The sequence below is a fragment of the Pseudorca crassidens genome, chromosome 7 (assembly GCF_039906515.1).
Source record: "Pseudorca crassidens isolate mPseCra1 chromosome 7, mPseCra1.hap1, whole genome shotgun sequence".
NCBI classification, from domain to species: Eukaryota; Metazoa; Chordata; class Mammalia; order Artiodactyla; family Delphinidae; genus Pseudorca; species Pseudorca crassidens.
Window position 1 is genome coordinate 4,551,198 of NC_090302.1, and position 13,955 is coordinate 4,565,152.

A 13,955-nucleotide genomic window follows, 5' to 3' on the forward strand; every position below is an offset into this window, starting at 1 on the left:
GCCGTCACCTTCCTGATGCTCTGGAGGGAAAGAGGAAGGAGAGAGGAGAGGGGTGTCGGCTGTGGGTCTTTGCGTTGCCGCCTCCACCAGCCTGTGCCCACCCTGGCATGTGACCATCAGGGGGCTCTGGAAAGCGGTGGCAGCAGCAGACACTGGGCCTGAGGCTGGGGTCCAGCAGGCCTGATAGGATCCCCATCCTGATTTATAAACCGGAGCGTCAGAGTCGAGCCCTGTTAGACGGCTCTGTCAGTCGCTTGCCTTGCACTTTTCAGCGAAGGTATCAATGTCCACCACATGCTTTTAAATTTGAGGACAACCAAGGCAAAGTGCCAATAAGCTCTGGATTTTTTTTTGGTGGTGGGGGGAAGGAGGGAGATAACCTCCCAAGTTTGGGGAACATTGTAGGTCTCTGCAGGGCCAGGCCTGGCCACATGGTGAGAGAGCTCCGGTGGCTACGCCTGCCTGTCATTCACAGAAGGGCCTGGGGAAGGGACGGCCTTGAGCGCGAAATTGCTTCTTTAAGGCTATTTCGTGGACTCCCCTTTAACTCCCACACTTGCTGGGTAAAAAAGAACAGAAAGAAAACAGGCCCTGGAGGCAGCAGTGAGCAGATTCTTTACTGTCAGATTATACACCATCAACCACCCCTGTGGTGTCCAGCGTCCCCGCTCTTTGTCCCTCCTTATAGGGGCAGTTAATACAAACAAAAATAGTTCTCTACAAAAGTAAGTTTCCAGCCCTCCTAACCCTCCTTCCTAACTCCCTTCCCCCAGACAGCGAGCTCCTTGGTCACCAGGCCTCTGGAAAGGCCTGGGGTCTGGTGGGTTGTAAGGGAAAACAAAGAATAGAAAAGAGAATCAAGTCAGCGACTAGAGGTGTAGGCAACTGGATTTTCGGGTCCGCTGGCTGATGGTGAGCCAGGGACAGGCGCAGGGGGTGTCTGCAACAGTCGTGTGTGTGGGGGGGCGGGGTGGGGGGGAGAGGGAAGCAGGAGGCAGGACCTGGGGCTGTTGGGATGAGCAGCTTCTCCCACGCCCCTGTCTCACCGCCAGCTAAAAAAAAAAAAAAAAGGAAAGGGTCGGTGGGTAATATAAAAGAAAAACTAAGACCGAAATCGCGGGCCGCTGGGGCCGCGACCACACAGCATCCCCTGCTGCAGCGCCGGGGCGGGGGCAGGTGCCACTTCGGGGGGGACGGGGCGGGAGGACTCTGCTGAGTAGCACCTGGGAGCAGCTCGGGCCGCACCCTTCTGGCCGCCGGGCCTCCGACGCCGGCCCCCGGGCTCCCGGCTCTCCGGGCGCGGGGCGCAGGGCGCGGCGGGGCGCACGGACCGCCTCCCCCCACCCCCGGCCGGGGTTTCTCCGCGGGTCTCAGCAGTCCAGGCAGGTGGCCAGCCGCAGCAGCAGCAGGCAGCCGAGCAGCGTGGCGGGGCACGGGGCGGCCCCGGGCGCGCGGTCGCAGTCCAGGCCGCCGTCGGCGGCGCCGGGGTCGCAGCGGGGCTGCTCGCAGCGCACGCCGGTGTAGCCGCGCGGGCAGGCGCAGCGCTGGTTCTGCACGCAGGTGCCGCCGTTCTGGCACAGCAGCTGGTCGTCGTCGCACACGTTGGCTGCGGGGCGGAGGAGCGGTTAACTCGGGTGGCGGCCCGGTCCAGCCCTCCCTCTCCCCGCCCCGCGCTGGAGTTTCAGCCCCTGGGACGTGCGAACACTGGGGGCGCGGCCTGGACCGGGGGTGTTGGAGACTCAGGGCGCATTGGCGCGAAGCGTCCCGGCGGGGATGGTACCAAGGGCCGCGCGAGACCGGGACCTTGCCTCCCTCCCGCCGCTGCCCGGCTCTCCCCGCCCCGGTCCCGGCACTGGCCTTGGTGCGGTTCTTCAGACGCACCTGCTCTCCCGTCCAGAGCTTAGCACGTGCTACTCCACGTGCCTGGGGTGCCCTTCCACCCTCTTCCCGTGGCTAACGTCGGGTCTCCGCTAGCCCCTCACTTCCTCGGACTGCCTCCCTCCCTCCCTCCCCGCAAATCCGCCAGCCTCCAGCCAACTGCAGCCAACGCCCGGCTCCACTTTGGCCTCCAAGCTCCTTCCCGCTACCGACTCTACACCAGCTAGCATCAGGCCCCGCCCACCACCCGGACCCTGCTTCGGACACCAGGCCCCGCCCACCTACAGGGCCCCGCCCCGGAAGCACCAGGTCCCGCCCCTGGGACCCACCCACCGACCCGGACCCGGACCCGACCTGGGCGGCCTCGAGGCCCCGCCCCGGGCCCCACAGCACGCGGCCCCGCGCAGGGGGGCGGTGCGCACTCACGGTAGCAGCCCTGGCGCCAGTAGTGCGTGGGGAGGCAGTCGTCGCACTTCGGCCCCGCCGCGCCCTCGCGGCACTCGCAGAAGCCGGTCTCGTTGCACCGGTCGTGCACGGAGCCGATCTGGTTGCAGTTACACTCTGGACGGACACGCGCACGGCGAGCGATCAGGGGCGACGTGCGGGCGCCGTCCGCACGGGCCCACCCCGCCCGGCCCCGGCAACCCTCCCAGCAGGATCTCCGCACCCGCCGCTGGACGGCGGGGTGGGGACGCCTGGGGCGTTCAGATCTCGAGGGGACAGTTTTCATTTTCTCACATCCACTAAGCCCCTTCCCCTCTCTGGCTCTGGCGCTGCATGGCCCGGACCAGCCCCTTCCCGTCCCTGGGCCTGCGTCTCCGCTTCTGTAACTGGAACGGGCGCTGATCCCTCCCGGCTCCAAAGAGCTATGACTGACAGGTGGGAGGAGCCTCAGCGGAGGCCACCGGCCATCCGTCCTGGGGGCCGGGGTGTGTGTGCGGAGGGGGCAGGGTGTAGTCGGCCTCCGAAGCTCCTCTCCAGGGCGGGTGGAGGAGCAGCCCCAGAGGCCTCCCGCTCGCCCTGCTCCGTGGGAGAAGCCGAAAGCCCCCACTCTGGGAGTCCTTGTCGCCTAGTGCCGGGCCCGGGGGTGGGGGGCGGAGGCAGACAGGCAAGGCAAGAGGAGGCGCTGGGGGAGACGCCTCTAATCGGATCCAGAGGCCCTGCCCTGTCCCTGCTGCTGGCTGGTGTGACATGGGCAGCACGGTTCCGTTGGGATCACTTTAGAGTTGTGATGAAATTATCTGAAGGCCGCTGCCATAATGCAGACTGACAGCTGCAGCTTTGCGGGCGGCTTCTCCTGTGCACAGCCGGGGCTGGCCTGCTGGGCGGGGGATGGGCAATGGGTTCCCAAGGGCGCTGGGCATCGGAGGGCTGAGAACTGGCCTCTACGGGAGACAGTCTTCCAGACTAGTGAGTGTTGTTTGTGGGCCACATGTTCGGTCTTTTGGGATGGCCTGCCTCTGCCTGGGCCCAGGGCCCAGGGCCCCTATAGATTTCCTTCTTTACCCCAAAAGCCAGTCCAGTTTAAAGAAAGCCAACCGTCTGCCCACTGGGGGTGGAGGGCATATAAAGTGTGAGAAAAGAATTCATTTGAAGAAAAGCTTCAGTTCCCCCAAAATGGTTGAAAACCCTTGATCTGATCCACCTCCCTATTTTACAAACAGGGAAACAGCCCCAGAGGGGGGAAGAGAATTGCTCAAAGGCACACAGCCCGGCAAGCCTTAGAACCCGTCTTTGACTGGAACTAGTGGTTCTGAAATGCCAGTGCCTGCAGGGAGGACCACATGGGGAGGTAGGTTATTAATAGAGCGGATTCTGTATTTAGAGTGGGCCCAGGAATTGGCGTTTCCCCAGCCTCCCCCGGGGATTCCAATGCAGGGGTGCCCCGATCCCGTCTAACGCTGCTCTTCTGCCTCGCACCCTGGTCCACACACTCGCGTGCGGGGCCCCCGCCTCCCAGCCGAGGGCTCACCAATGCACACGTTCTCGTCGTCCAGCTCCGCGGAGCCGTTGCGGTAGTAGCCCAGACGGCAGTGCTGGCAGTGCTGGCCTCGTGTGTTGTGCTTGCAGCTGACGCAGGTCACCACGTTCAGGAAGTCGATGTAGCTGCAGCGATTGGAGTGGCCGTAGCACTCGCAGTCTGGGCCGGCCAAACGTGAGAAACACCAAGGGTCAGAGAACAAATGGCAAGCGTGCCTTCTCGCTGCCCCTCCCTGGTGCATTCCGGAAAACGGAGGCCAGGGGTAGGACCTGGCACAGGATGGTGCCCTGGGTCTCTGACACTTCTGTACCATGTGGGGAGAGATGGGCCTGCTAGCTTCGAGCCCGAACGAGAACCAGTGTAGGCCCAGCTCACAGATTACCACCTGGCCCCATGGACAGGGCACCAGGGAGGGCCAGTGGGCAGCATCCACTAAAAGCCTGGCTGGGTACCAGGGCAAAGTGCTTTCTGGAGGGAGGCCCTCGTGATGCTGCGGGTGGTTAGATATGATTCATGCAGGGAAGATGGGTCATGCCATCAGACCGTGAGCTCAGGGAGGGCGGTGCCCGGGTTCATGGCGTTCACCATGGTACCCCAGTGATTCAATGAAGGGTAGACGCATGCATGAACGCTGGAGAGGATGGAAAGGGCCAGGAGCTTCCTCCCCATGCTGCTTTGGAAGTTGGTTGGAAGGAAAACACCCACCTGCAGGACCCTTTCTTATTAGCCTGAGCTGTTCTGCAAATCTCATTGGCATCAGAGGGCCTGCTCTTGCACGACCCTGAGAGTGAATGCTGCCTTAAAGTTTGTGCCCCCAGCATCTCACCTTGACTCCTCCTAGCCCTGGCCCAGCTTCTGACTCTCACTGGAGGCACCTGTGACCACCTGGGGCAAAGGCCCCGGGGTTTGGAGGTGGCTCCCATGACATCATCAAGGGGCGGGGTTTGGTGAGGAGGGTCACCTTCCCTGCCACAGAGGGGGGCATCCCTTGGTGTCCCTCCTAAGAGGCTCAACACCCCCTTGAACAAGAAAGGATGCCGGCTCCCCGCTGTGAGACACCATCTGTGTATCTCTAGAGGAGAGGATCCAACCCCCATTTTGTGATGTGAGAAGGAGGGACTGACCAGATATCGAGGTCAAGGGCATGGGAGACCTCAGAGAAATGAGCCTCTGACATGTGCCCAGGAGGAGACGGTGAGCATTCCCACACCATGGCCTCCTGGACCTGTCCCCTTCACCTTGTCGCTCCAGGGACAGTGAGAAGATGAGGCATCCTCCAGGTGTCCCAGATCTTGCTTCAGCCAAGATGAGCCCCTGGGCCACACCTCCCAGGGAAGCCAGGACAGGTTATTCCTGGCAGCTCCTGTGCCTGCCCCCGTGCTAGCCCACTGTACTTCGGACTCATACCTGCTCCCAGCTCCCTTGGGGAGGGGGGACTGGAGGCGAGAGAGAGGCTCCGTTTCACCTTGACCCAGCTACTCGGGGAGGGGGCATCGGTCCACGCACTGCATTGTTTTGTTTTGTTTTTTTCCAGTGGAGGTGGGGGGAGAGGGGCCGGAGGAGGGGCTGATCAGCCCCGGGGCCTTCCTCTTACCTTCGAATTCTTCAATAGGCATCACTTGAGGAGATTTGGGCCTGAGCTGGAAAAGTCTGGAGGCCTTGGCGGGGGCGGGGGCAGCGGCGGAGGTGCCCGCAGCTTGGAGAGATGAGAAAGAAGCTCTTTCATCAGCTGTGGTCCAGCTGCCCAGGGTGGGCTGTCCTGGTCGAGGTAGAGCTCAGCACAGGCTCCCAAGGTGCCCTGGGCAAGCTCTGAGCAGCTTTGTCACCTGCTCAGAGACGACACAGCACAACCAGGAGCACACGCAGAACCGGGCCTGCCTTTGGTCCCGCCTTGGACATCATCTACACATCCAGCTGGATTCATCCTTCCAAAGTATTCTCTATCTGCCGCATCCCTTATATTGTGCTAAATACTTAGCTGAAGCTGGACAATTTTTTGACTGGTTGAAAACATTGCTTTGCACACCCTGGTACTCTTGCTGTCCCCTCTCCTCTCCAAACTCCCGGGAGCATCACGTCCAGCGTCTGTAGCTGGTATTCGAGATTTGGCCATCTCCCTTCCTTTCTGAAGCAAACTCCCTGCTCCAGCCAGAGTGAGTCCTTCCCCGTCCAGCCATGAGCACAGACTGCCCTGCCTTCCACTGCCCAGAATCCCAGCCCCGTATTTGCGGGGGAGCATGCCACGGTCTCCTCGGCTTCCACCTGGGAGGCTGTCGTGCCCCAGTGGGTCCAGGGCCGGGAAGTGGTTGCTTCAGCCTGCTCTCCGGGGAGGACGCCCTGACTCAGAGGCCGGCCAGGTTGCTGGGAACTGCAGACCCTCACCGTTGTGGGTTCGGCTCCGGAACTGCTTGCCAGCAGGGGGCGCCCAAAGCCCTGCTCACCACTCACAGCTGGCGCGGGAGGGAACTGGAGGTGTGGGCTGGGTTGCTGCCTAAGCCAGGCATTAGGGCTCAACGTCCAGGGAACCGTCAGCCGGGACCGGGGACAGCGTCCCATCTCGGAGACTCAGGCAGGCCCTGTGTGCCTCCTGGGTGTGCCCACGATGGCTACAAATGAGCCCGTGGGCCCCCACGTGTTTCTTCCCACTGCGGTGGGAGAATGAGGCTCTGGGCTTGGTCTCAGTGCCTTCCACGACCCCTCCCCGCATCTCGCTCAGTCAGGCCGCTTCTCCCTGCCATGCCACCGCCAAGCCTTTGCCCCAGCTGGTCCTGCCGCCTGGAAGGCTACCTTCCCCCTTCATCTACTCACAGCCAACCCCCTGCAGGAAGCCCTCTCTGACTCTGAGCTCCACCTCGCCCAGGGTGTCCTGTGAGCACGATGGTGGGAGAGAGAGGGTTACTGTCATCAGGACAGGGTCTCCACTTGCCCCGGAAGCCCTTGGGGCTCAGGGTTAGGGTTAGAGTGTAGGACTGAAAGGGGTCGGGTGTGGTGATATCACTCGGGCTAAGTAGGTGAGAGTTGGGGGTAGGGGCAGGCAGAGCTCCAAGGCCCCTCCCCTCGGCGCCCTTGGGCCCCTTGCCACCCTGCGTCCCCACCCCGTGCCCCTGCTCCCTCCACTACAGTCTCAGAAGGAGCTCCCCGCTCCCCATACCTTCTGCACTGGAGGACACCTGGGGCCAGGGGGCGCTCGCCCAGAGGGGGGCAGCAGTAGATGGCCTGATCCACTCTTAGGGGAAAGAAGAGGAGAAACCAGGTTATGCAAGGGGCTGGGGCTGGGCGTATCCTGGGGACCTACTGAGGCATCACCGCATACAGGCCCCTTACAAGAAGCAGTACTATAAGAAGCGGCTCTGCCTACGCTGGCCAAATAGAACTGGGTTCAAATCTACAGGCGAGGCAGCGTCTACACTACGGCAGCCTATGAAGGGCACACGGACACCGGATGGAAGCGGGACCCATGCCCGAGAACCTGCATACTTTGGGCAGTCCTTTCTTCAGCGGGACACCTGATTCTTGAATCTCCCTCCCTGTGTGGCCCCCGTTCACACTGAAGGCTAGAGTTAGATCAAGTCCCATGTATCTGGGCCCAGACCTCTCTGCGCTGAAGTCTCTGGCCAATGGCCGTAAAGGGGGCATGTGTTCTGGCTAAGACATCAAACGTGTCCAGAGGGTCCTCTTCCTGTCCAACCCCAATCTAGGGACTGGAGCATCCTCCCTGACCCCTAGATTGGGCCCATTTTCACCAGGGACCCCAACGTGAGTCAGCCCCCAAATGCCACCGTGCCCATCTCCAAGACTAACTGGACACACAGCAGGGGACGCAGGTAGAGCTGGCAAGGCAGGGAATCATTCTGTGCCGAATTTCAAAGGACAAACCCAGAGGGACAAGGGAGAAGTCGGATTTTTTCCGCTTCTTAAAGGGATTACGCACGATGCCGGTTGGTGGGGAAAGAAAAAGAAAATCTACCAGCTAAGAAGTGTGGGAGACTTTCCAGCTGGGACCCAAGAGCCTCTGGACATGAAATTGACATTTATGCGATGTTCAATGAGAAGAGGCTGCCGGTGTCCAAATTGGCAAGGGCTTAATTAGGGCCGCGATAAACCCGCCCTGAAGGCACTGTGCTTTACAGCCTCTCTCCCACCACCCTCGGCGGCCAAGCTGGGGAGAGGGTCGATGGTCTTGAACAGACTTTCTGCTGGCAGCCCCTGCCCTCCGGACAGCTTGACACTGGCAGAAGGGAGAAACATCTGGGCCAGGGGTTCAAGGGCCCAGGTGGACTTGGGCCAGAGCGCCTGAAGCACTTCTTGGGAGGTACCTGGAGAGAATCAGGACCTTCATGGGGGCCTGGGGGTGGAAAAGACTGGGCTGTCCAGGGACAGGCTCAGGTATGCAGGAGGAACCTTCTCGCAATGACCTGTGTCACTTGCCAGGGCCAGATGGAGGCCCCGTCTGTTCCTTCGGAGCTGGGGAGCTGTGCAAGCCAGGCCTTAAAGGCGGCACCACCTCCCAGACCCCCGAGGCCTCGGGGCCGTGGCACTGGGTGGCTGAGTGGGCAGGAAGCATCGGGAGTCGGTGAGCCCCGAGTTCAGGTCCTGCCTGTAATCTTGAGCAACTACTTCTTTTTTCTTTTTTCAAAACAGCTTTATTAAGTATAATTTACATACCATGAAAATCCAGCTGCTTCTTCCTAAGCCTTCATATCCTCACCTACGGGACTACGAAAATAACAGCCCCATCTCACGGGGCTGAGAGCAAGGAATAGAGTACAAGCTCCTGGCCCAGGAGACGTCCGAGCTCCACTAGCTGCAGCGAGTCACGACTCGTGGGGTGGGGGGAATGGGGGCCCAGGCACAGGCTTCGGTTGCTAAGGAGGTCTGATGATCCCCAAGGCTTGGGACACTCAGGCCACCGGCTGTCACACCGCAGCCGCCTTTTTCTCTTAATGCCTGCAGCCTGGCACTGAACTCAGGATGCAAAGTGGACCACGACCCCACTGAAGGACGGTCCTGCCTGGAGGGAGGGGCACGTCCTTCTCACCACCTGAGTCCTGGGGACCCTCACGATTCAAACCTTCTCTCGTCCAGGCTCACCGCCCTGACTCTGATGCTTTCCTTAATTCCTAGCTTTGCAGTTTGCACCCCTCGTACCACGTCAGAAGCAGCTCCAGAAACGGGGTCCGGGTTCCTCAATGTGTGTGTGTGGGCGTCTGGCCTCCCACCCAGACGGATCACCGTCTGCAGGCAGACACGGGACCTACCACGACTATTTTTGGTCCCGTGTGCCCATCACAAGCTCAGCAAAAAAAGCCCAAGTCTCAGGCGGCTGGACCAACTTGTGCCCGGAGCCCGGATTTCCAGAGTGACACATGTCTTCCATCCCAGAGAGGATTCCTGGGCCAAGAGGCCATCCCGAAATCCTCGAATCTCCCGGCTGGCCCCCTGCCCCCCGCAGATGTCTCCCGTGGAGAAGGGAAGGAGGGAGAAAGAAAAGAAGTGTGATGTGGCACCCTCTGGTCCAGTGGAGGAGCTGGGCATTTTCCACGGCATTCACTGGCTGGGAGCGTTCTGAGCACCGACCCCCAACAGGCCAAAGCCGGAGTGTCGGGGATCCCTCCCCAGGGGACAGAGGGGTCTCTGCCCGTTGGAAACACCACCCTTCCAAGGGTCCACGAGCGTCAGAGAGAGGAAGGGCCTCTGCACTGGCTGGCTGTTTGACAAGTTCTCTCTCTCTGCCCAAGGAGTAAGGGGCACCTTACCCCGCCGCCTCCTCCCTGCAGAGGGGGTGGGGCAGAGGCGGGGCACACTGTTGGGGACCAGGGACCTTGGCCACATCTTCCCGGCATCCTCTGGGAGGGATGAGTCCTTTCAGACTCCTGGCACTCGCGGTAGGCAGGAGCCGGTGGGATGCCCCAAGTGAGGCCGGGTGAGACAAGGGGGCCACCCCAGCACCCCAAGCCTTGAACACACCCCTGGCCTGGCCCTGCCCCGAAAGGCCCAGCAGCCCAGAGTCTGAAAACGCCAGCTCAGAGGCTCCCTTCCGCCTTGCTGATCTGAGGAGTCTACCTTCTTGGCTAACCCTGCACTGTCTGTTCCTGGGGGTCAGCTGCTGATGGGCAGGGGGCAGAGCCGGGGCTAGGATGGCTGGTGGGGGTGGGGCCTGGGCCGGCTCCCCTGGGCACCCCCTGCTAGGTCACCCCGCCTTTTGGCCAGGCTGAGCAGTGCCCTGGTGTGGGTGGGCAGCAGGAAGAGGATGCAGGACTTTCATGGGAGCCCTGGATGCCCTGGCTGGGCCCAGTGACAGGTGTGTCCAGGCAGCCCGGAGGGCTCTTGGCGCCACGCCCTTGCGGCTCTGGGATCTAGCATTCTCTACGCTAAAAGCCAAGCCCCTGCCCTCCCCAGGGCTGATGCTCCCACATCATCGCACATCACAGAGAGAGGCAGGGACTCGGGCCAGAAGTAGGGAAGGGCAGGGCAGCTGGGGCTGTAGCTGGGCACCCACCTGTGGGCTGTGGGGTGCTGGGGGCCATGGGGGCCCAAGAAGTGGATGTGGAAGGGGCAGGAGTGGTGGGGTCCCCCCTCACGGCCACAGCGGCCACAGGGGCTTTGGGGACGGGGTCTTTCCGGGACCTGCTGATGCCTGGTAAGAGATGAGAAAAGCAAGAGAGGGTGGGGGAGTTGGTGGGTGTGGAGCAACGCAGAGGGGCAACTTAAGACCCCCACGAGTGGACCAGCGTCCCCGCCAGGTCCAGCTTCCTCTGGCCCCCTCTCCGCCCGCTGGTGCCCCGCAGGGAGCAGCCCCGGGGCTGAGTGTGGCCCCAAAGAGCCCTGGCGGAGGGAGGCGGCGCCCCTGGAAGCCTTCCTGAGACTTGGGGTCTGCACTGGCTGGCTGTTTGACAAGTTCTCTCCCGCTGAATCTGAGAGCAGATGGCGATACCCACCTAGCGGGGCGGTGGCTTCAAGGATGAAATGCGATAGTACGAGTATCCTGCTTAGCCGACGCCTGGCACTGTGCGTGCTGGCTGATGACTTCGTGATAGGTGGTCACCCCCTACCGCCCTGCCTCACCTTCCCTGTGGAGCTCTCGGGACTCCCCTGACCCTCCTTCAGATGGTCTGGCTGCTCTGGGGCCTGAGCTGACCTGGACGCGTCGGGATCCGGGCTCACTTCCCTCAGCCTCCCCGTGGGCGAGCGGCTGCAGAGGTGATAGCTGCGGGCTGCCCGGAGGGAGGCCAAACCCCATGGTCAGACTGGGGGGGAGGGGTTCTGCCACTGGTCGGGGAAGGTGACCCCCACTCTTGCCTGGCAGGAGAGGGAGGGGCAGAGAGTGCCCCCGGGGGGCCAGGGGACCTTTCCAAAGCAGCACCAGCTGAGAAGCTAGGGGGAGGAACTGTGAGATACGAAGGAGGGGGAAGAAGCAAATGGATTAGAGGAGCGGGTGGTGAGGCCTATGGACCCAGGGGGACAGGAAAGCCCTGTCTCTTCTCTCCTGCTCTTCCCAGGACATGCAAAGAGCCTCATGCACTGAGGGCCCCAGTCGCCTTCCCAGGGTGGTGGTGACCCAGGTGTGTACTTACTGCCAACGGCAGAGCCTGCGGCGGCACCTGCGGAGAGAGAAGGGTCACAGCAGAGTAAGGGGCCCGGCCACCTCCTCCCTGCAGAGGAGGGGGTGGCAGGGCTGGGGAAAGGAAATCAGGGGGCCTGGGCACCTCTCCGTGCAGGGATTGGGTCAGATCATCCATTCCATCCTCACTGGCGCCCTGAGAGGGAGGGGCCCCTATGAGCCCATCTTGCAGATGGAGAAACTGAGTCTCAGCGCTGTGACTTACCCTATCAGGGGACCTGCTGATAAGCCTCCGCTGGGGGCTTCACAGGCACCCTTCTCGTTTGATTTTAGACTCTCGGGTCCTCCAGTGCAGGACAAGGAGGCGGGTGGCCATTCTCTCAGGAGTGATGAGATTTCAGAAAACATGAGGGTCCCCAGTCACGGGGACAGACTGGTTTACTGGAAGCTCTGATGGAAGTTACCACCAGAGGGAAACCGTGGTGCATGCTCCCACCTGAGGAAATGCAGGGACGGCTGAACGACTGATTGGAAGATGATCGCAGCGCCTGCCACGTGTTGAGAGCTTTCTGCACGTCGGCACGTGCTGAGTGCTGTCCCCACCTGGGCCGTTCAGTCCTCACACAGCCCCACAGGGGCTTTTATTAGGGTCCTGATTCTACAGCTGAGAAAACAGGGCTCAGGCGGAGAAATGGCTTGTCCAAGGCCACACAGCTATGAGTGGCAGAGGCCTGACTCTGACCCGGGCCTCTCTGTCTGTGCCCTGGGGATGAGAGGGGCCCAAGGCCACAGGTTGACCTGGGACTTTGGGTACCAGGGCGGGAATCGTCAGTCTCAGAAGGAAGGAGCCAGGGCCACAGCTTCCCCTCCAGGCGGTCCTGACAAAGGACGGAGCGTGAGGACACCCCTCCGTGCCCCGGGAGCCCTGGGGTGGATGCCGAGATGTGGGCAGGGGGACGTGTGGCGTGAGGACCTTCCCTGGTGACCCTGGCGGCGGGACAGTGAGGGAGGCCTGGGAGGATGCACCTGGGGGCCCACAGTGCATGACCTGCAGGTAAGGGTCTTAGTCTGTGGGTGCCGGGGGACCTTGGGGGATCCTTCCAGGAGGAGAACAGGGTCCAGAGAGGAAGCAGGGAGGTGGGGAGGCCAGCAGGACAGATGAAGGGATGAGCCTGCGAGCCAGAGGGAGGTGACAGCGATGAAGGAACGTGTTCAAGAAACGATTCTGGCAACAAAGAGGTGGGCTGGGCAGGCGGTGAGGGGGGAGCCGGGCGGCGCTGGGCTGTCACCCAGAGCGCTCTCCGCGCCTTTGCAGGCCGGCAGGTGCCGTGACTCTGGGAGGTCACCCTTCAAAGGCTTCTTAAGCGTTGCCCGCACACGCACAACATGCCTGTCACAGCCTTGTTGCGAGGCTTCCGGCTTTGTCAGCCTAAAGTTGCATAAATCTTTCACTGGTTGGTCGCGGGGGTGCCGATGGAGGGGCTCCTGGGAGCGTGCCCAGGAGGGGCGAGCTGAGCGGTGCCGGCGGCCCAGCCTGGCTTTGGAGCTGGGTCCAGTGGTGGCATCTAACTTGCTGCTAAATTAGGAGGGCACTGAGGGTCACTGGGGCTCTGTTTGTTCATCTGGAGGGTGGGATAATAATGAAAATAGCACCCGAGGGGTTACTGTGAGGGTTGAGAAGCTGTGTATGGAAGGTGCCCGGTGCAGCCTCCTTGTCAAAGCACTTGACCAGTGTCAGCAAATCACTGGGGCGGGGGCAGCTGGGGAGTCCCACTCTGGGGCCAGCCCAGGCCCCCTTGTCCATGGCAGCTGGGGGCTCCCTGGGACTCTTGATTTCAGGGGGATACCCAGGGACTATGTTGGGGGCCAGTGATGGGGGCCCCCAAAGCGTGTTCATAGTGCAGGCGTGTGTGGGCGCACCCCGAGGATGACCTCTGGCACAGGAAGGCTGAGCCGGGAGAGGAGAGGGCCATGCAGACGGCACGGGCCAGGCCCTCGGAGGAGCCCTCTGTTAAATGGGGTAACAGGAGACCCGCTTCCTGGGGCCCCCCTAAGGGCTGAGGGAGTGGGGACCCCATAGCACTTGGCTATGCAAATGCCCCATAAACACTGGTGATGAGGGATGGCGCTGCTCTCCACGGTTAGCCCGGAGCGAGGACTCCCTACCCCTCCTCCCTGACACCCTCTGGGCCTTCTCTCCTGCCCTGGGGACAAGAAGGGGAAGAGGCCAGCGGAAGGATGCTCATCTCAGGTTTCCAGCAGGATGAAGGTGTGCTAGAGGTTCTTGACGACAAAGCCTGGCGCTTAGGAGCTTGGTAACAAGGGTGTGCCTGTGTGTGCATATGTGTGTGTGCGCATGTGTGCCCACGTGTGCATGCGTGCCTGTTTCTGTGTGCACACCTTTGTAGGGAGTACATGTGTGTGCATGTGTGTGCGTGATGGGATCCACAGCTCCTGAGGTCGAAGGCTAGGGGAGATCATGGCCTCACTGGTCCGAGGGGGCAGTGGGCGGGGGGGGGGTCCCGGGTGCAGCGG

At 61.8% G+C, this 13,955-nt stretch overlaps 1 protein-coding gene across 4 annotated transcripts in view; it reads right to left on the minus strand.

Moving 5' to 3' along the window:
- Positions 1-590: 590 nt before the first annotated feature.
- NTNG2 (netrin G2) overlaps positions 591-13,955 on the minus strand; it is a 74,848-nt gene continuing 61,483 nt past the window's right edge. Inside the window, exons 6-12 of one of the 4 annotated variants that reach the window (XM_067742881.1) lie at positions 11,434-11,460; positions 10,359-10,496; positions 7,011-7,085; positions 5,454-5,555; positions 3,851-4,018; positions 2,305-2,439; positions 591-1,606 (exon numbers count right to left, since the gene is read on the minus strand). In XM_067742881.1, coding sequence (XP_067598982.1) covers positions 1,371-1,606; positions 2,305-2,439; positions 3,851-4,018; positions 5,454-5,555; positions 7,011-7,085; positions 10,359-10,496; positions 11,434-11,460 — 881 coding nt within the window. In that variant the 3' untranslated portion in view covers positions 591-1,370. The remainder of the gene's footprint in view (positions 1,607-2,304; positions 2,440-3,850; positions 4,019-5,453; positions 5,556-7,010; positions 7,086-10,358; positions 10,497-11,433; positions 11,461-13,955) is intronic. The other 3 variants (XM_067742882.1, XM_067742883.1, XM_067742884.1) reach the window with 3 other exon arrangements.